Raw genomic sequence first — 22709 nt, forward strand, 5'->3', positions numbered from 1 at the left:
TCAATGCTTTTGTACATTCCTGCTGCCCTATAATGTCCCTGTACCCCTCAGCCACCGCTGGTACCTCTAGGACTACTCACTGCTACAGGAACAGAGGCCTCAGATAACGCAGACAGATATGTATTTACAGCATGGGGGAGGGAAATATAGAAATACATCTTCCCAGGTCTATATATAGGCTGCCAGGCTCATGTACCTACATAGAGCTCCCTCCTCGGACACAGCTATCTATAGAGGCACTATAGACTGGAGGGTTACCGAGATAAAGGATACACAGTGACACCTAGTGGTGAATGGATGAAGTGCACATACTAACACTACAACCATACAAAACATTAAGGTTAGGTGTAATTATAAATAATACGGCCTCTTCCGTGACACTTTACAGGATCACTGGACCCCTAAATAAAAATGTTCATGTGTGAAGGTATAATACTCAGTGTTACTCTGTAATAGTAAGTATTACCCCCCCTCCATTGCAGACCACTGAAGACCCCTCCCCCTCCTGCCCCCATTCACCCCCCCCTGATGTTTCTGCAACATATAATAATGATAATAACATTATGGTATCTTTGTATTTTTGGAGTTTTCATTTCCATTATTTTTTTTGCCTATAAAATGTGCCACAAAAACATCTGTATTATCCTGACCTGGGATGTTGTGTTTGTGTCCCGGCCTTGGTGCTGTTCAGGTGAACTTGTCCTGTTCCGCACAGAACAGACGCAGTTTCCTCGCTGTGGAGCACAAAGCTTCAGGATCTGGAGGAATAATGGATAATAGGGGAATGATAACCGTGTACAGCTAAACCATGTATGAATGTTAGATCTCACAGCACTGGGATCATGTATGTTCTCAGCGTGTTTGCATCGGCTTCTTCCCTAAAACATACTGGTAGGTTAATTAGCCTCTGACAAAATGAAGCCTAGTGTGTGCTAGGGAATTAGACTGTAAGCTCCAATGCAGCGGGGGCAATGTCATAATAATAATGTGAGACCTGAGCTATCGGCCCTTACTGTAGAGAGTGCAGGAAGTAAGCTGTACATAATGCACTCAGCGCGTCTGACCTCCCCTCTCAGGATCAGAGACACTTCCAGATGTCACTTCCTTTCTCTGATAGTGATCGGAATTCCGGCCATGCACATCTGCCTGCCCCTCTGCATAATCCCAAACCCCTCCCCCTCCTTGTAACCCCTCCCCCTCTGCATAATCCCAAACCCCTGCCCCTCCTTGTAACCCATCCCTCTCTGCATAATCCCAAGCCCCTGCCCCTCCTTGTCCTTGTAACCCCTCCCCCTCTGCATAATCCCAAACCCCTGCCCCTATCCTCACAACCCCCTGCCCCTCTTTGTCCTTTAAACCCCTCCCCCTCTGCATAATCCCAACCCCCTGCCCCTCCTTTTAACCCCTCCCCCTCTGCATAATCCCAACTATTCTCACCACCCCCTGCACCTATCCTCACCACCCCCGCCCACACCCTTCCTCACTCTTTACACAGGCCAATGAAGGGTACACAAGGATCTGTCTGGTACTGCCAGGAGGGGGGGTTGGTTCAGCTCTCTCTTAGCCAAAGCACCACTGAGTCTAAGAAATGTACCTTTAGATCTCCGGCCCAGGCTTACCTCTAGGGTCACCCAGATCCATGGGTGCCTCATGGACTCGCTGGAGGCCGGACTTCACCAAGACCCAGTGAGCTTGTGGGATTCCATCCGGAACTATCGCGCCTGCATCGCTTATACCCCCTGTGAAGGGTTGTTCGGTGTAAAGGTGCCCCCATCCATCCTGAGGTATTTATGGACATCTTAGACCGAAATGCCTACAAAGTATTGTGTGTGCACCCAAAAATGATATCGATCAGCCTACGAAAAGACGGACCAAATGCAGCCACAAGATGCCTGCGTCTGGCCTAGGTATTGTCAGCTGCTGGGTCCAGGCCTGTCAGAGGCTGGATAGGACAGGGTGGGCCACCCTTGTTTTACCGCTTCATCTTGTCAGTAACCTACCGTTACCGACCACTCCTACTGGTGTTATGGAACACACACTGCTAGTGCCACTGTGCACCCAACTCCTTCACCATCACCTGGAGCCGCTGACTTCTGGGTGTTGTTTAGAGCTGCTGCAGCACCTCTTTGCTGCTGACTTTGTTTGCCCTCTGTCCAGCACTCAATAAATAAAAGGTAAATAATAATGACTTGTGGCTGGTTCCTCCTGACCACTTACTATGAGTCAGAACACGGGACTGCTAGGATTAGAGTGTTAGCTCTTTACTTCACCAGAGTCCAGCAGGTAATAGGCGTCATGCAGGATCTTGTAAGCAGAATGGAGTTTATTGCTCAGAAGTAGTCCTCACAAGGACTGTTACCCATCTGTATGTGGTGGTGATTGTGATGATACCAGACTTAGTGTAGCGTTCTGCGCCGCACAGCTGGGCTACCCGGTACCTATCCAATGGTCAAAATCACCCAGGCAAATATCCGACATAATATAAATAGGTTTATTTAACAAAATGGTACCATAAAATAGCAATAATAATATTTAAATAATAACTTGCAACAAATAGAACTACAGTCTGGCACAGACAACATATAGGATGTAATGAAAACACTTCACCGGTATTCTAGCTACTCTCAAGGGGTGCAATCTATCCCAACTTCTCCTGGGGCGCAGACTCTTTTCCCTTTAAGGCTACCAGCAAGACAGCGGTCCTGAGTCACTGTCACTCCACCTGTGGCGGACACACAGCTCCCCAAGACCTGAAGGTAGATCAGTGCAACGGCAGTACTCCAGGGACCGATTGACCCTTCCCTGGCAGGACAGAGGCCGATGCTTCAATACCAGCCTGACCCCAGCTATCCCTGGGTAGTGAATGCCCATGTACTGTTCTCTGGAGTTTGTATTTAAAGGAAGAAATGACCTTCTGATGAGTCCCAGGACCAGCCTGATTGGTCCCTTTCTGTGTTTTCCTTTTCACAGGTAAACATAGACAAAGGGTAACTCTTGATATAATTAAGGATAGGTATTGTTCTGTGGTTATACAGTAGAGTTTGTTTAAACAGGAGAGATCACAATTCAGACACATTTACATTTAAATACACAATGCAGTCCTGTGTAATTAAACATAGAGCTCTGTCTATGGATCTTTTCCCTATCTTAATACGTGAGACCCCCTGGTGTGATGGACATTCATACATGATTGGTGGACAATAATCCTTTAGCCTAGACTGAGACAATGGACTAGTCTGCAAGACAATAAAACCATGCTGCCAGACATTAACTACTTACAAATACAATATATACAAGTATAAATATGATGGACAAATATGGGGAAGCAGAGGGCTAGAAGAAGTCTATGTTTTTATAGTCTACAGAGAGAAATGAGGTGCAGACTGGTGGAGGTGATATTAATACCTCGTTTCACCACAGTGATAATTCACCCAGATGGAGTACAAGGATGTGCACCTACAATACAGCAACATGCGCCCACCTCTACTACGAGTTCATCAGCACATGAAATACTGCATTAATCCTAGTGAACGTTTGAACAGACGGTGTATCTAGATGGGGTGGACTGAGCCAACAAGCAGGACTTGTGTGACCGAGCCTTTATGGGCATCACCTAGGTTTGTACTAGGGCAGACTTCACTCTATGTCAACAAGGCAACTTACAACACAGGGATATCATGTACAGCATCAGGGGATAGCTCTTGGCACAGACATGAAGACTAAAATCTGATAGTATTATTACCTCAAAACACACTCAGGGAACTCCCTGGTGCGCATTCAAACAAAGAGATGTGGTGGTCCAGCTAACACCATCCCCCTTCCTGGCATCAGACCAGATGCTAATGAACCTGTGATTTCCTGTCACAATGTGATTCAGCCATGCTGTTGGCATTCTACCATAGAAATCCATACACCAGGCACACTGTGCTGATAAAATAAACAAACAATAGCTTGTTTTTTCCCCATTGTCCGTGTGGGGGAAGGTGGATCCAACCACATCCGATCATTCAGTACTGTACATGTACAGCCAAATGTGACAGAAATCAGCCTCTTACGTATTGGTCAATAATAGATGAACTGTCATTGAACAGTACTCACAACTTTAAGCAGATCTGTCTTCCACATGTACCAAAATAGCATGCCCCACCCACTCATGTCACATGACTAATGACAATCATCTGAACGTGTGTACATGAATATATCTGGTATCTACATGACTCCCAGCTCTCTGATCCTAGATGTTCCAGGTCAATCATCTGAACGTGTGTACATGAATATGTCTGGTATCTACATGACTCCCAGCTCTCTGATCCTAGATGTTCCAGGTCAATCATCTGAACGTGTGTACATGAATATGTCTGGTATCTACATGACTCCCAGCTCTCTGATCCTAGATGTTCCAGGTCAATCATCTGAACGTGTGTACATGAATATGTCTGGTATCTACATATGACTTCTAGCTCTCTGATCCTAGATGTTCCAGGTCAATCATCTGAACGTGTGTACATTACTATGTCTGGTATCTACATGTGACTCCCAGCTCTCTGATCCTAGATGTTCCAGGTCAATCATCTGAACGTGTATACATGACTATGTCTGGTATCTACATGTGACTCCCAGCTCTCTGATCCTAGATGTTCCAGGTCAATCATCTGAACGTGTGTACATGAATATATCTGGTATCTTCATGTGACTCTGCCGCACCGACGCTCTAGGTCAGTGTTGGGCAGCAGGCAGCCCGTTGAGCCTCACCTGTGGCCCCCAGCTCTCTGCAGAGAATAGGAGCAGCTGGCTTCCTTATCACAACTTAGGGAGGTCATGCAGCACCACAAATTGGAGAAGGTGGTACAGCAGTGTATTCTCTCTCCTACCTCTGCTGGTTCTAGCTGACATGTGGGGGGGGTGGGCAGAGTGGCGTGTGGAGGAGTTTTATGGGGGCATTTTGTGACAAGTTAATGGCATGTGGTGTAATTCTGAAGACAGTGAGGGGCATGTGGATGCATTTGGGATCAGCGATGTGGGGGTGCTGAGGTTGCTTTTTCATGATATGAAGGGTAAAGTGTGGCCCTTTTGTGGTTGGTGCTTGAAATACATCATCACTGTTCTAGATCATTGTTCTCAAAATAAATAAGAAGATGGTTGTTGTCTACAAGGTCCATCTATTCCAGGTGGCTATCCATAGGTTGGTCTCTACAAGGTCCATCTATTCCAGGTGGCTATCCATGGGATATACTGATGTTCTAGATCTATGTTCTGAAGGTGATTATACAAATATGGTCGGTCTCTACATGTTCTATCTATTCCAGGTAGGATTCTACAGCAGGTACATTTACTGTAAGCCCAGATGTTCTAGGCCAATGTTCTGAAACCGCAAATAACTGATGATTATGTGAATATGGCCGCTGTCTAGCTCCAGGTGATCTCCATCTGCACCCAGTCCTCCTTCCTCTAGGAGTAGAATGTTCATCGGACCTAGACCTGCACATATCGGATAATTTCACTCAGATCATAACCAGTCACAGCGAAGGATGATCCTTGAGGATCGCAGAATCGGGCCCCACATATCTGAGTGTCTGTCACACACTCCGAGTGACGGTGTTCAACCTATATACCAGAAAATTTATACCAGATTAATTACCACACATGATGACCAGAAGTCCTCTAAATACAATGACAGAGAACTCACGTCAATGGTGCCAGACTCCGCACAGCGACTCAACTGCCAAATCTGCACAAACGAATCTTCTGCCCCCGATAGCAGCTGTGGACACAATGTATGGAGTGAGGTCACATATAGACGCACACATACATCAAAGTGAGGTCACATATAGACGCACACATACATCTAAGTGAGGTCACATATAGACGCACACATCCATCTAAGTGAGGTCACATATAGATGCACACATACATCTACAGAGTAACATCACCCCACAGATACAATGTACGGAGTGAGGTCACATATAGACGCACACATACATCTAGAGTAACATCACCCCACAGATACAATGTACGGAGTGAGGTCACATATAGACGCACACATAAATCTAGAGAGTAACATCACCCCACAGATACAATGTACGGAGTGAGGTCACATATATACGCACACATACATCTAGAGTAACATCACCCCACAGATACAATGTACGGAGTGAGGTCACATATAGACGCACACATAAATCTAGAGAGTAACATCACCCCACAGATACAATGTACGGAGTTAGGTCACATATAGACGCACACAAACATCTATAGAGTAACATCAGCCCACAGATACAATGTACGGAGTTAGGTCACATATAGACACACACATACATCTAGAGTAACATCACCCCACAGATACAATGTACGGAGTGAGGTCACATATAGACGCACACATACATCTAGAATAACATCACCCCACAGATACAATGTACGGAGTGAGGTCACATATAGACGCACACATACATCTAGAGTAACATCACCCCACAGATACAATGTACGGAGTGAGGTCACATATAGACGCACACATACATCTAGAGTAACATCACCCCACAGATACAATGTACGGAGTGAGGTCACATATAGACGCACACATACATCTAGAGTAACATCACCCCACAGATACAATGTACGGAGTGAGGTCACATATAGACGCACACATACATCTAGAGTAACATCACCCCACAGGTACAATGTACGGAGTGAGGTCACATATAGACGCACACATACATCTAGAGTAACATCACCCCACAGATACAATGTACGGAGTTAGGTCACATATAGACGCACACATACATCTAGAGTAACATCACCCCACAGATACAATGTACGGAGTTAGGTCACATATAGACGCACACATACATCTAGAGTAACATCACCCCACAGATACAATGTACGGAGTGAGGTCACATATAGACGCACACATACATCTAGAGTAACATCACCCCACAGATACAATGTACGGAGTGAGGTCACATATAGACGCACACATACATCTAGAGTAACATCACCCCACAGATACAATGTACGGAGTGAGGTCACATATAGACGCACACATACATCTAGAGTAACATCACCCCACAGATACAATGTACGGAGTGAGGTCACATATAGACGCACACATACATCTAGAGTAACATCACCCCACAGATACAATGTACGGAGTGAGGTCACATATAGACGCACACATACATCTAGAGTAACATCACCCCACAGATACAATGTACGGAGTGAGGTCACATATAGACGCACACATACATCTAGAGTAACATCACCCCACAGATACAATGTACGGAGTGAGGTCACATATAGACGCACACATACATCTAGAGTAACATCACCCCACAGATACAATGTACGGAGTTAGGTCACATATAGACGCACACATACATCTAGAGTAACATCACCCCACAGATACAATGTACGGAGTTAGGTCACATATAGACGCACACATACATCTAGAGTAACATCACCCCACAGATACAATGTACGGAGTGAGGTCACATATAGACGCACACATACATCTAGAGTAACATCACCCCACAGATACAATGTACGGAGTGAGGTCACATATAGACGCACACATACATCTAGAGTAACATCACCCCACAGATACAATGTACGGAGTGAGGTCACATATAGACGCACACATACATCTAGAGTAACATCACCCCACAGATACAATGTACGGAGTGAGGTCACATATAGACGCACACATACATCTAGAGAGTAACATCACCACACAGATACAATGTACGGAGTTAGGTCACATATAGACGCACACATACATCTAGAGAGTAACATCACCCCACAGATACAATGTACGGAGTGAGGTCACATATAGACGCACACATACATCTAGAGTAACATCACCCCACAGATACAATGTACGGAGTGAGGTCACATATAGACGCACACATACATCTAGAGTAACATCACCCGGCAGATACAATGTACGGAGTGAGGTCACATATAGACGCACACATACATCTAAGTGAGGTCACATATAGATGCACACATACATCTAGAGAGTAACATCACCCCACAGATACAATGTACGGAGTGAGGTCACATATAGACGCACACATACATCTAGAGAGTAACATCACCACACAGATACAATGTACGGAGTTAGGTCACATATAGACGCACACATACATCTAGAGAGTAACATCACCCCACAGATACAATGTACGGAGTGAGGTCACATATAGACGCACACATACATCTAGAGTAACATCACCCCACAGATACAATGTACGGAGTTAGGTCACATATAGATGCACACATACATCTAGAGTAACATCACCCGGCAGATACAATGTACGGAGTGAGGTCACATATAGACGCACACATACATCTAGAGAGTAACATCACCCCACAGGTACAATGTACGGAGTGAGGTCACATATAGACGCACACATACATCTAAGTGAGGTCACATATAGATGCACACATACATCTAGAGAGTAACATCACCCCACAGATACAATGTACGGAGTGAGGTCACATATAGACGCACACATACATCTAAGTGAGGTCACATATAGACGCACACATACATCTAAGTGAGGTCACATATAGACGCACACATACATGTGACCCTAGAGAGTAACATCACCCCGCAGATACAATGTACGAAGTGAGGTCACATATAGACGCACACATACATCTAGAGTAACATCACCCCACAGATACAATGTACGGAGTGAGGTCACATATAGACGCACACATACATGTGACCCTAGAGAGTAACATCACCCCGCAGATACAATGTACGAAGTGAGGTCACATATAGACGCACACATACATCTAGAGTAACATCACCCCACAGGTACAATGTACGGAGTGAGGTCACATATAGACGCACACATACATCTAAGTGAGGTCACATATAGACGAACATGGAAAGAAGAACATACTTTGCCAGATTCGGGGGCAATGTCCAGTGTGTAGATCCACCTGGCGTGGGCATCAAGCTCGGCAGTTACTTCTCCAGTGCCGGCATCATACACCCGGATTTGGCCAGTGCCATAGGCCGCAGCGATCATCCCGTCCCACAGCTTCACCGAGGAGCAGGTGACCCTGCAGGACAAAGAGAGAGGATTGTGCGGCTACCGGCAACGAGTGGTTTATAGGGAGACATGGTAACATTCAGGAAATCTTCTGCCCATGTTACTCCTTCACCTCATCCTGACCACCGTTCAGCAATATCTGTCTACCAAGGGATCTAAATGTTGTTATTACAATAAATAAATCGGTTATTGTAATCTACGTGTTTCGAGTGTTCCCTCTTAGTTATGGTGGGAAGAGCATTGGCTCTGTGTCCTCCGATAGGAGTCCCCTCATGTACATTGTATTGTGGCCACAAGATAAAAATATTGTTTTGTGGGACTAGATATGTAAATGAAATTCAAGGTGTAGAGAGAGGACTAAATATCCCGGATAGTGGAGGCACATGACCTTGTGCTCCATGAAATAAGACTTGTAAATGTCCTCGAAGGGGTGGAAATTGTGCCTCTACGAAAGCAAAAACTTTCATATGTCCAATATTGATGTAAGGAATAAGGTCCAGATGTCATCATCATGATTCATAGCCAATCAGAGCATTAGAACGTGTACATGATGAGACCAACATCCAGCCAATCAGAGCATTAACAACATCCATAGGAATAGACCAACCTGTTCTCAGAGTCCGTGAAGCAGAAAAGTTAAAAGGTAACTCCAATCAAAACTGAAAATCATTATCCTGGGTCCTATAAAATACTGAAAAACTCCTAATATTAAAAATAGGGCTTCTGTCTGAAAGGTTTCAACAGACAATGTGAAGAGATAATGCTGACCATTTATGGAATAGTAGAGGGAATTAACAGGGAGTATAGAGGAGGATTATTAAAGCCTCGTGTATCTGAGACAGGTCCACAGCTCGTATGGAGGACAGTCTATAGACACTCACCCATATGCCGATATCTTTGTCACCAGTTTGAAATCTTCTCCAGACTTCCAGACACACAGGACCCCGGCATCATCAGCCGTCACCAGGTCAGCTGCCATGTCCTGCGGGAGAGACGGATTCAGTACAGGAAGGCTGGACCATAGGGCCAGGCTGTTGTATTCCGGTCTCTTACCTTGCCCCCGCACGTCTCACAGGCAATGTCGGTAATGGGGTCCCTGTGCTCTGCCAGCACCTCAGCCAATGTAATATTAGTGCCCTTAGCTGGGATGTCAAACACCAGGACAAGGCCGGAGGAGGTTCCTGTGGAGAGATCAACACACTCAGAAACCTCCATCCTGGGCACCTGGTGTCTTTCTAGGGCCTCCTAGAAGGTGAAACTCAATGGGAACCTATGTAATTGGTGCACAGGTATTAGGGTGCTGTAACCCGTGTTAACCAGGTGTCTGCTCTCCTTACCTAAATATGTACTGTAAGCAGCGTTATCTAACAGTACCTGTGCACCAGGTCTCCTATCTGCCACCTGTAGAATTCTACCGCACATTGCCTCCAAGCTAAGTTAGTTACAAATCAGTGTATAGTGATGGTGATTGAGAAAAACCAGGGGGATGACCAGAGCAGCTAGTTCTCACCAGGGACAGCTGCCTATTACATCACTGTGTAAAGTGATGAGAATGAGAGAGTAAAAACCAGGGGGGTGACCAGAGCAGCTAGGTGTCACCAGGGACAGCTGCCTATTACATCACTGTGTAAAGTGACGAGAATGAGAGAGTAAAAACCAGGGGGGTGACCAGAGCAGCTAGGTGTCACCAGGGACAGCTGCCTATTACATCACTGTGTAAAGTGACGAGAATGAGAGAGTAAAAACCAGGGGGGTGACCAGAGCAGCTAGGTGTCACCAGGGACAGCTGCCTATTACATCACTGTGTAAAGTGACGAGAATGAGAGAGTAAAAACCAGGGGGGTGACCAGAGCAGCAAGTTCTCACCAGGGACAGCTGCCTATTACATCACTGTGTAAAGTGACGAGACAGAAAGTAAAAACCAGACGGATGACCAGAGCATCTAGTTCTCACCAGGGACAGCCCATAAACAGCACATTGTATAACATACTCTCCTCCGGAAGGACTGGGGCATGTTTCATGTATTCACTCCAGAGCGAAAAGCTTAATGCAGCGGTAATAAAATATCAAAGGTTACAGACCTACACAGATGTACTGTCCTCCAGCAGGGGCGATACCTCGAGCAAACACGGCCTGAGCTGTACACAAAGAAAGCACAAAATGTGAAACATTAAACTATAATATAGTCCCCTTACTGCCCCTCCCACTACAGGGTGACACAGACAGGAGGGAGCTATGAGACATGGCGCCTGCCCCTCCCACTGCATGGTGACACAGACAGAAGGGAGCTAGGAGACATGGAGCATGCCCCTCCCACTGCAGGGTGACACAGACAGGAGGGAGCTAGGAGACATGGAGCATGCCCCTCCCACTGCAGGGTGACACAGACAGGAGGGAGCTATGAGACATGGCGCCTGCCCCTCCCCCTGCAGGGTGACACAGACAGAAGGGAGCTAGGAGACATGGAGCATGCCCCTCCCACTGCAGGGTGACACAGACAGGAGGGAGCTAGGAGACATGGAGCATGCCCCTTCCACTGCAGGGTGACACAGACAGAAGGGAGCTAGGAGACATGGCGCCTGCCCTTCCCCCTGCAGGGTGACACAGACAGGAGGGAGTTATGAGACATGGAGCCTGCCCCTCCCACTGCAGGGTGACATATCACTTACCCTGTGGAGTCTCTAGGGCATCAAGTGCGTGCCAGTACACCATTATAGAGCCATCAGATTCATACATCTAAAGATAGAGAAACAATGGGAATGATATACAGTGAAGATCGGTCAGACAGATCGAGGAGAAGACGTCTGTACATCTTGTACAATATATAGAGAAGATCGGTCAGATAGATCGAGGAGGAGACGTCTGTACGTCTTGTATGATATATAGAGAAGATCGGTCAGACAGATCGAGGAGTAGACGTCTGTACGTCTTGTATGATATATAGAGAAGATCGGTCAGACAGACCGAGGAGGAGACGTCTGTACGTCTTGTATGATATATAGAGAAGATCGGTCAGACAGATCGAGGAGGAGACGTCTGTACGTCTTGTATGATATATAGAGATCGGTCAGACAGACCGAGGAGGAGACGTCTGTACGTCTTGTATGATATATAGAGAAGATCGGTCAGCCAGACCGAGGAGGAGACGTCTGTACGTCTTGTATGATATATAGAGAAGATCGGTCAGACAGACCGAGGAGGAGACGTCTGTACGTCTTGTATGATATATAGAGAAGATCGGTCAGACAGATGAGGAGGAGACGTCTGTACGTCTTGTATGATTTATAGAGAAGATCGGTCAGACAGATCGAGGAGAAGACGTCTGTACATCTTGTACAATATATAGAGAAGATCGGTCAGATAGATCGAGGAGGAGACGTCTGTACGTCTTGTATGATATATAGAGAAGATCGGTCAGACAGATCGAGGAGTAGACGTCTGTACGTCTTGTATGATATATAGAGAAGATCGGTCAGACAGACCGAGGAGGAGACGTCTGTACGTCTTGTATGATATATAGAGAAGATCGGTCAGACAGATCGAGGAGGAGACGTCTGTACGTCTTGTATGATATATAGAGATCGGTCAGACAGACCGAGGAGGAGACGTCTGTACGTCTTGTATGATATATAGAGAAGATCGGTCAGACAGACCGAGGAGGAGACGTCTGTACGTCTTGTATGATATATAGAGAAGATCGGTCAGACAGACCGAGGAGGAGACGTCTGTACGTCTTGTATGATATATAGAGAAGATCGGTCAGACAGATCGAGGAGGAGACGTCTGTACGTCTTGTATGATATATAGAGATCGGTCAGACAGACCGAGGAGGAGACGTCTGTACGTCTTGTATGATATATAGAGATCGGTCAGACAGATCGAGGAGGAGACGTCTGTACGTCTTGTATGATATATAGAGAAGATCGGTCAGACAGATCGAGGAGGAGACATCTGTACGTCTTGTATGATATATAGAGAAGATCGGTCAGACAGATCGAGGATACATCAGTACGTCTTGTACGATATATAGAGAAGATCGGTCAGACAGATCGAGGAGGAGACATCTGTACGTCTTGTATGATATATAGAGAAGATCGGTCAGACAGATCGAGGAGGAGACGTCTGTACGTCTTGTATGATATATAGAGAAGATCGGTCAGACAGATCGAGGATACATCAGTACGTCTTGTACGATATATAGAGAAGATCGGTCAGACAGATCAAGGAGGAGACATCTGTACGTCTTGTACGATATATAAAGAAGATCGGTCAGACAGATCGAGGAGGAGACGTCAGTACGTCTTGTACGATATATAGAGAAGATCGGTCAGACAGATCGAGGAGGAGACGTCTGTACGTCTTGTACGATATATAGAGAAGATCGGTCAGACAGATCGAGGAGGAGACGTCTGTACGTCTTGTACGATATATAGAGAAGATCGGTCAGACAGATCGAGGAGGAGACGTCTGTACGTCTTGTATGATATATAGAGAAGATCGGTCAGACAGATCGAGGATACATCAGTACGTCTTGTACGATATATAGAGAAGATCGGTCAGACAGATCGAGGAGGAGACATCTGTACGTCTTGTACGATATATAAAGAAGATCGGTCAGATAGATCGAGGAGGAGACGTCAGTACGTCTTGTACGATATATAGAGAAGATCGGTCAGACAGATCGAGGAGGAGACGTCTGTACGTCTTGTACGATATATAGAGAAGATCGGTCAGACAGATCGAGGAGGAGACGTCTGTACGTCTTGTACGATATATAGAGAAGATCGGTCAGACAGATCGAGGAGGAGACGTCAGTACGTCTTGTACGATATATAGAGAAGATCGGTCAGACAGATCGAGGAGGAGACGTCTGTACGTCTTGTACGATATATAGAGAAGATCGGTCAGACAGATCGAGGAGGAGACATCTGTACGTCTTGTATGATATATAGAGAAGATCGGTCAGACAGATCGAGGAGGAGACATCTGTACGTCTTGTATGATATATAGAGAAGATCGGTCAGGCAGATCGAGGAGGAGACGTCTGTACGTCTTGTATGATATATAGAGAAGATCGGTCAGACAGATCGAGGAGGAGACGTCTGTACGTCTTGTATGATATATAGAGAAGATCGTTCAGACAGATCGAGGAGGAGACGTCTGTACGTCTTGTATGATATATAGAGAAGATCGGTCAGACAGATCGAGGAGGATACATCAGTACGTCTTGTATGATATATAGAGAAGATCGGTCAGACAGATCGAGGAGGAGACGTCTGTACGTCTTGTACGATATATAAAGAAGATCGGTCAGATAGATCGAGGAGGAGACGTCAGTACGTCTTGTACGATATATAGAGAAGATTGGTCAGACAGATCGAGGAGGATACATCAGTACGTCTTGTACGATATATATAGAAGATCGGTCAGACAGATCGAGGAGGAGACGTCTGTACGTCTTGTACGATATATAGAGAAGATCGGTCAGACAGATCGAGGAGGAGACGTCTGTACGTCTTGTACGATATATAGAGAAGATCGGTCAGACAGATCGAGGAGGAGACGTCTGTACGTCTTGTACGATATATAGAGAAGATCGGTCAGACAGATTGAGGAGAAGACGTCTGTACGTCTTGTATGATATATAGAGAAGATCGGTCAGACAGATCGAGGAGGAGACGTCTGTATGTCTTGTATGATATATAGAGAAGATCGGTCAGACAGATTGAGGAGGAGACGTCTGTACGTCTTCTATGATATATAGAGAAGATCGGTCAGACAGACCGAGGAGGAGACGTCTGTACGTCTTGTATGATATATAGAGAAGATCGGTCAGACAGACCGAGGAGGAGACGTCTGTACGTCTTGTATGATATATAGAGAAGATCGGTCAGACAGATCGAGGAGGAGACGTCTGTACGTCTTGTATGATATATAGAGAAGATCGGTCAGACAGACCGAGGAGGAGACGTCTGTACGTCTTGTATGATATATAGAGAAGATCGGTCAGACAGATCGAGGAGGAGACGTCTGTACGTCTTGTATGATATATAGAGATCGGTCAGACAGACCGAGGAGGAGACGTCTGTACGTCTTGTATGATATATAGAGAAGATCGGTCAGACAGACCGAGGAGGAGACGTCTGTACGTCTTGTATGATATATAGAGAAGATCGGTCAGACAGACCGAGGAGGAGACGTCTGTACGTCTTGTATGATATATAGAGAAGATCGGTCAGACAGATCGAGGAGGAGACGTCTGTACGTCTTGTATGATATATAGAGATCGGTCAGACAGACCGAGGAGGAGACGTCTGTACGTCTTGTATGATATATAGAGATCGGTCAGACAGATCGAGGAGGAGACGTCTGTACGTCTTGTATGATATATAGAGAAGATCGGTCAGACAGATCGAGGAGGAGACATCTGTACGTCTTGTATGATATATAGAGAAGATCGGTCAGACAGATCGAGGATACATCAGTACGTCTTGTACGATATATAGAGAAGATCGGTCAGACAGATCGAGGAGGAGACATCTGTACGTCTTGTATGATATATAGAGAAGATCGGTCAGACAGATCGAGGAGGAGACGTCTGTACGTCTTGTATGATATATAGAGAAGATCGGTCAGACAGATCGAGGATACATCAGTACGTCTTGTACGATATATAGAGAAGATCGGTCAGACAGATCAAGGAGGAGACATCTGTACGTCTTGTACGATATATAAAGAAGATCGGTCAGACAGATCGAGGAGGAGACGTCAGTACGTCTTGTACGATATATAGAGAAGATCGGTCAGACAGATCGAGGAGGAGACGTCTGTACGTCTTGTACGATATATAGAGAAGATCGGTCAGACAGATCGAGGAGGAGACGTCTGTACGTCTTGTACGATATATAGAGAAGATCGGTCAGACAGATCGAGGAGGAGACGTCTGTACGTCTTGTATGATATATAGAGAAGATCGGTCAGACAGATCGAGGATACATCAGTACGTCTTGTACGATATATAGAGAAGATCGGTCAGACAGATCGAGGAGGAGACATCTGTACGTCTTGTACGATATATAAAGAAGATCGGTCAGATAGATCGAGGAGGAGACGTCAGTACGTCTTGTACGATATATAGAGAAGATCGGTCAGACAGATCGAGGAGGAGACGTCTGTACGTCTTGTACGATATATAGAGAAGATCGGTCAGACAGATCGAGGAGGAGACGTCTGTACGTCTTGTACGATATATAGAGAAGATCGGTCAGACAGATCGAGGAGGAGACGTCAGTACGTCTTGTACGATATATAGAGAAGATCGGTCAGACAGATCGAGGAGGAGACGTCTGTACGTCTTGTACGATATATAGAGAAGATCGGTCAGACAGATCGAGGAGGAGACATCTGTACGTCTTGTATGATATATAGAGAAGATCGGTCAGACAGATCGAGGAGGAGACATCTGTACGTCTTGTATGATATATAGAGAAGATCGGTCAGGCAGATCGAGGAGGAGACGTCTGTACGTCTTGTATGATATATAGAGAAGATCGGTCAGACAGATCGAGGAGGAGACGTCTGTACGTCTTGTATGATATATAGAGAAGATCGTTCAGACAGATCGAGGAGGAGACGTCTGTACGTCTTGTATGATATATAGAGAAGATCGGTCAGACAGATCGAGGAGGATACATCAGTACGTCTTGTATGATATATAGAGAAGATCGGTCAGACAGATCGAGGAGGAGACGTCTGTACGTCTTGTACGATATATAAAGAAGATCGGTCAGATAGATCGAGGAGGAGACGTCAGTACGTCTTGTACGATATATAGAGAAGATTGGTCAGACAGATCGAGGAGGATACATCAGTACGTCTTGTACGATATATATAGAAGATCGGTCAGACAGATCGAGGAGGAGACGTCTGTACGTCTTGTACGATATATAGAGAAGATCGGTCAGACAGATCGAGGAGGAGACGTCTGTACGTCTTGTACGATATATAGAGAAGATCGGTCAGACAGATCGAGGAGGAGACGTCTGTACGTCTTGTACGATATATAGAGAAGATCGGTCAGACAGATTGAGGAGAAGACGTCTGTACGTCTTGTATGATATATAGAGAAGATCGGTCAGACAGATCGAGGAGGAGACGTCTGTATGTCTTGTATGATATATAGAGAAGATCGGTCAGACAGATTGAGGAGGAGACGTCTGTACGTCTTCTATGATATATAGAGAAGATCGGTCAGACAGACCGAGGAGGAGACGTCTGTACGTCTTGTATGATATATAGAGAAGATCGGTCAGACAGATGAGGAGGAGACGTCTGTATGTCTTGTATGATATATAGAGAAGATCGGTCAGACAGAAGGAGGAGGTGACGTCTGTAAGTCTTGTATGATATATAGAGAAGATCAGTCAGACAGACCGAGGAGGAGACGTCTGTACGTCTTGTATGATATATAGAGAAGATCGGTCAGACAGATGAGGAGGAGACGTCTGTATGTCTTGTATGATATATAGAGAAGATCAGTCAGACAGATCGAGGAGGAGACGTCTGTACGTCTTGTAAGATATATAGAGAAGATCGGTCAGACAGATGAGGAGACGTCAGTACGTCTTGTAAGATATATAGAGAAGATCGGTCAGACAGATGAGGAGACGTCAGTACGTCTTGTATGATATATAGAGAAGATCGGTCAGACAGATCGAGGAGGAGACATCAGTACGTCTTGTATATAGAGAAGATCGGTCAGACAGATCGAGGAGGAGACATCAGTACGTCTTTTATGGTATATAGAGAAGATCGGTCAGACAGGTCAAGGAGTAGACATCTGTACGTCTTGTATGATATATAGTGAAGACGTTTCCCGTGAACACCACATTCTTACCTGAATTCCTTTTTGTGACGTGAGTACCAGCAGGACCCTGGATGGCAGGTTGCACCAGGATGCCTATGGTGGGATAAACTGGTTAATTAAAGCTCATTGTTAGAATTTAACAAGTACAGCTGTGATTATCAGAGAAATAGAGGAGGGGCAGTACCTATGTCTGACCACTAGGCGGATGACTACAGATGATAAATAGAGGAGGGGGCAGTAGCCATGTCCCTCTGTGAAGGATATAGGGTGCTGCTTCCAGTAATGAATGGTAAACACGCATCTCTGTGTCTTACTGAACATATAAAATAAAACATACATGAAGGGCAATGGGACTGACCTGTGTGATTAGGGACGAGCTGAGGGCCACACTCTCCTCCTTGGATTGCAGCTGCCGGTGGGAGAAGTTGAGGCCATCGGCAGAGGCGCTCACCATGTTGACGGTGTTGCCGTGGACAACGGTAAAGTAAGTGAGACTCTTGTTGGTGATGGGCAATACACTGAGGTTGTTGTAGAGAGCCGAGGCGCTGCTCTTCATCTGTATGCTCTTATCTTTACGGTACATGGTGGAGATCGCTGCAAACCAGAGAACATTATCTAAGGGTCATTCAGGAACCGCGCACTCACAGCATAACCCCTACTGTCCTGATTTCATAGGGACAGTTTCCATTTGTGAACCTCAAAAAGGTTACACCAAAGTGGGTGGGTCTTTGTCTAAAAGTGGACGCGATTGGATGGAAGGTGAGCATCTTTGGGCGGATCGAGGAAGGGTTTTGATTGAAAGGGGTGTGGCTTATTTTGCCGTATAGATTCGCACCATTTCAAAGTCCCAGCTTCTACCCCTGTAGGACTAACTAGGACTGACCCTCTGATTACACTGCTATACTTTTCTCCAAATATAATGGTCATTGGAGACTAATTTCTTACGCAAGACAGGAGCACTGCAACAGTCGTCATTGTCTGCGTTACATTTCTACACATTAGACAGATTACCATATACATGTGTCCTTCTGGTTGGTGTAACGTGCACCCCACAGAAAGTACAGGCAGATGCCTCATCTCCTTCACCTCAGAGGATTATGTGGGGGAAAGAAGCTTTGTGGCTGCCCAATACAGCAACACCCCCTCCTTGGGTCTAGACAGAGCACTTTCTTGTTTATACTGTGTAATAATAATGCATTATATCCCCTACACTGTATTCTACCAACCCAATTGTCCAGCTCTCTCCGCTCCTCACAGACCTCTACAAGCCCACTCACATGGCAGACATGGCCGGATCCAGATATAGGTGGCAAGTAATGAACTAACACTCCCTACATGTGGAGGACAGGGTCTAATGACGCAATATAACTCAAGGGAGGACTTTGTTATGTTTAAACCTCGGTGCATTGGGACTGATGCCAGCTAGTTGCCCGGTGACTAGGCATTGTCTGTGTCTAGCCAGAGTTTGAGTGGCTTGGTGTCACCCTGACATAAATATGTTGTCTTATTGGTGATATGAACAATAAAAGCACCATTTTTCCAAGCTAGAAGTTGTTGTATCTGATCTGCCAGGTGTCAGTATCACAGCGTTGTCTCCCTGGGATTACAAAGGTCAGCTAAATCCCCACTGACCGCCCCAACCAATCAGATCCAATGGTGGTGAGTACAATATGCTGAATACCACCATCAAGTAACAAAATGTTATAGAGCTGACAGTTGCAGTGAGGAAAAAAATATGTGTTGTAGTGAAAGAAAAGTGTCTGTGGAGGGGCACAGAAAAACCCTGTGAACTTTAAAGCACCTATTTGTTTTATAAAGAAAGCAAAAGTGTTGAAAAACTGCTGGTTATTGTAGTGCCATGCCTAATGATTCACAAAGGTGCAAGTTAGCTGTGGTTCAAAAAAAACCACAAACCTGTGCAAAGAGGTTTGGCTATTTACCTGTGGAAGTGCTGGATGTATATATAGATCACGCTTGTTGTTTAAAGGCTTCAATACAACAGTAAGTTGTTGCTGGGGAAAACTGTCTTTACTTTACAGATGGGTGTGTCTGAAGCTCAGTCCCAGCAGGAAGATTTGGAAAACCTGCACTAGAGTTTGCAGGTGGGAGATAAAGTCTGCAAAACCCTGTTATTAACTGGAGAGCATTATGTGGCCAGGGAAAAGTTTTAGCGAATGGCCAAAAGCTTTTATGAATCTCTTTTGGCTTGAAGAAGAGATGTAGAACTCAAACAGTTGCATGAATTGCAAAAGTAACATGATGAAAGTGGAAAAGAAGTGTGAGCCCTTAAAGAGATGGCAAAAGAGATTGCAGCAGAGAAAGATCAAGAAAATGCTGTTTTGAATTAAAAGTTTATCATGGTTAAGCAACAGATGCAGACATTAAGACTCTGTGTGCAGGTCTTGTTAGACAGACAGGAAACCTAGCATTGTAAACAGCACATGATGTAGGATATCACAGATAAGTGTAAATTTTGTTAAGTATAAAATGCATTTAAATTCATGTTTGGGGAAACATATTGCATCCGGATACTAAAAATAACTCAGACTTCTTCAAAAGAGTTCAGGAGGCTGGCTTACCCCCTGCTAGGCTGTGTCCAAAACTGTATCTAAATAAACATCACTTGCTTCAAGATCCTGCTTGACAACTTCTTCCATACTGAAAATCCTGTGACCTACAAATTAGACCCAACTCTAACCAGTTACCTGCTGTTCTGAGGTTTGGACCCAGGACCCAGCACCCAGTACCACCGCGCTGCCCGCTACCCAGCAGCTCTGGCCAGTGTGATAGGCCAAGGGGGATCCACCCAGAGCAACCCTGATCTATAAGAGATCAGGGGTACCAGTCCAGGTACACCAGCATCAGGGTACACTAGCAGCAACACTTACCTAGAAGGAACGCAGTTCTGGATGCTGGTAAGGAGTCCAGTGGTGGCAGCAGCTTAAGCCCCTCCTACTGCGGTAGGAGGGCGCATTTGGGATAAAGAAAGGTAACATGGCAAAGTAAGCCCAGTGGGTTCCCAGCAGCAACAGACAGGGTGGCATAGGCGGTCCATCCTGTCACACCCGGATTGTTTATAGGAATTGCTGTCTTCTCCACGCCTGACTCTTGGCTTTGTTAAACGGATTTGCTCTCATAACTCTATCTGCCCTGACCCCTGGCTTGTTTAAAGGATTCTGCTGTCTTCTCCACTCCTGACTCTTGGCTTTGTTAAACGGATTTGCTCTCACGGTGCAACACGGTGGCTTAGTGGATAGCACTTCTGCCTCACAGCACTGGGGCCATGAGTTCGATTCCCGACCATGGTCTTATCTGTGTGGAGTTTGTATGTTCTCCCTGTGTTTGCGTGGGTTTCCTCCGGGTGCTCCGGTTTCCTCCCACACTCCAAAAACATACTGGTAGGTTAATTGGCTGCTATCAAAATTGACCCTAGTCTCTCCCTCTCTGTCTGTCTTCTTCTCTGTTTGTCTGTCTATGTCTGTGTGTGAGTGTGTGTCTATATTAGGAAATTTAGACTGTAAGCTCCAATGGGGCAGGGATTGACGTGAATGAGTTCTCTGTACAGCTCTGCGGAATTAGTGGCGCTATATAAATAAATGATGATGATTTCTCTATCTGCCCTGACCCCTGGCTTGTTTAAAGGATTCTGCTGTCTTCCCTACTCCTGCTCCCTGCCTGTTTGGTTGTCCACTCCATCAGACAAGTGCCAGACTACTCCATATTAATCTTTGCCTGTCTGGCTCAGAGTTCTACTAATATATCCTGGTTGCTCATTACCTCCTACTGTGTTCTGTCCTCTCCACCGGGCAGGTGCTACTACCCGGTTCTTGCAGATGAGGGTCTCGTGCTGCTCTTAACAGATATGTTGTTTAGAAACTGTAAAGGTGAGAAACTTAGAACAACTAGTAGTTCCACTGGATCAAGTACCCTTAGTTACAAACTGCGCACACTCAGGTGGGTGGTGGACACTTAGGGGAAGATGGACCTAGACAACAGGTTCTGCTTCCCTGGAGTCCACCTGGCCATAAAACAGTTATGTATTCTAGAACACCCACCCACTGCTACAGTACAGCCACAGCTGGAAGGGGCTCAACAAGGGTCCTTGTTCCAGACTCGGAGGCTATGAGTTCAGAAAAAAGACAAACTGTTTCAAAATAATGTTCTCAAGGGTCGGTGTGAGTGTGAGGACACGAAAGATGGCGATGAAAGAAGCCAAACATGGATGTGTCACTGGTCAAGGCTTAGTCAAATCACAGTTAAATAAACTAGAGCATAGGCCAGGGAGTCTGCACAAAAATGGAGACGTTCTCTCCCACAGAGACGCGCTCTCTCTCCCACAGAGACGCGCTCTCTCTCCCAGAGCTGCGTTGTCTCTCACAGAGATGCGCTCTCTGTGGTGCCAGACCTGTTCTGACAGGTACAGACTGCAGACAGTGTTACATGCTAGAAGAGTCAGACTCCTAGGTGGAGCACACACAGGTGGAGGACAGAGTCTAATATATATATATTTAAGCCAGTATTGTATCATTGTGCGGGGTGACCGCTGTCAGCTAGGTGGCCGGTGACTAGGCAGGAGGTTTATATCTAGCCAGAGCTCGGGTCACCTAGTGTCATCCTGACAACAGTGTGTTGTGCTCTTGGTGAGAACAATAAAAGCACCATTTTTCCAAACAGGAGGTTGTCTGTGTCTGACATCTACTGGGTGTTAGTATCACAATCTATATAAAGTAATTATAGTGTTTTCATGCTACAATATCTGACACTGTCATTTATAACCTTTCTTTATA

The 22709-nt window shown here is 45.6% G+C and overlaps 1 protein-coding gene across 1 annotated transcript; it reads right to left on the minus strand.

The window, feature by feature from the left end:
* Nucleotides 1-2470: 2470 nt before the first annotated feature.
* WDR54 (WD repeat domain 54) lies at nucleotides 2471-22703 on the minus strand. Its single transcript, XM_075193678.1, has 10 exons — nucleotides 19863-22703; nucleotides 18281-18516; nucleotides 17953-18015; nucleotides 11726-11792; nucleotides 11138-11194; nucleotides 10110-10237; nucleotides 9938-10038; nucleotides 8904-9066; nucleotides 5687-5761; nucleotides 2471-5604 (listed from the first exon to the last, which is right to left on the minus strand). Exons 2-10 carry the CDS (start codon nucleotides 18503-18505, stop codon nucleotides 5473-5475), a joined length of 1011 nt encoding a protein of 336 aa, XP_075049779.1. The 5' UTR covers nucleotides 18506-18516; nucleotides 19863-22703; the 3' UTR covers nucleotides 2471-5472.
* Nucleotides 22704-22709: the final 6 nt, after the last annotated feature.

This window comes from Mixophyes fleayi, assembly GCF_038048845.1.
Source record: "Mixophyes fleayi isolate aMixFle1 chromosome 1 unlocalized genomic scaffold, aMixFle1.hap1 SUPER_1_unloc_2, whole genome shotgun sequence".
Taxonomy (NCBI): domain Eukaryota; kingdom Metazoa; phylum Chordata; class Amphibia; order Anura; family Limnodynastidae; genus Mixophyes; species Mixophyes fleayi.

Coding starts and splice junctions, on each gene's coding strand:
- WDR54 (XM_075193678.1), bottom strand. CDS start 18,505: ATGTACCGTAAAGATAAGAGCATACAGATGAAGAGCAGCGCCTCGGCT. Junction 18,016..18,280: donor GCTCGTCCCTAATCACACAG/GTCAGTCCCATT, acceptor ATCCCACCATAG/GCATCCTGGTGCAACCTGCC. Junction 10,238..11,137: donor AGGACAGTACATCTGTGTAG/GTCTGTAACCTT, acceptor ATCTCTCCACAG/GAACCTCCTCCGGCCTTGTC.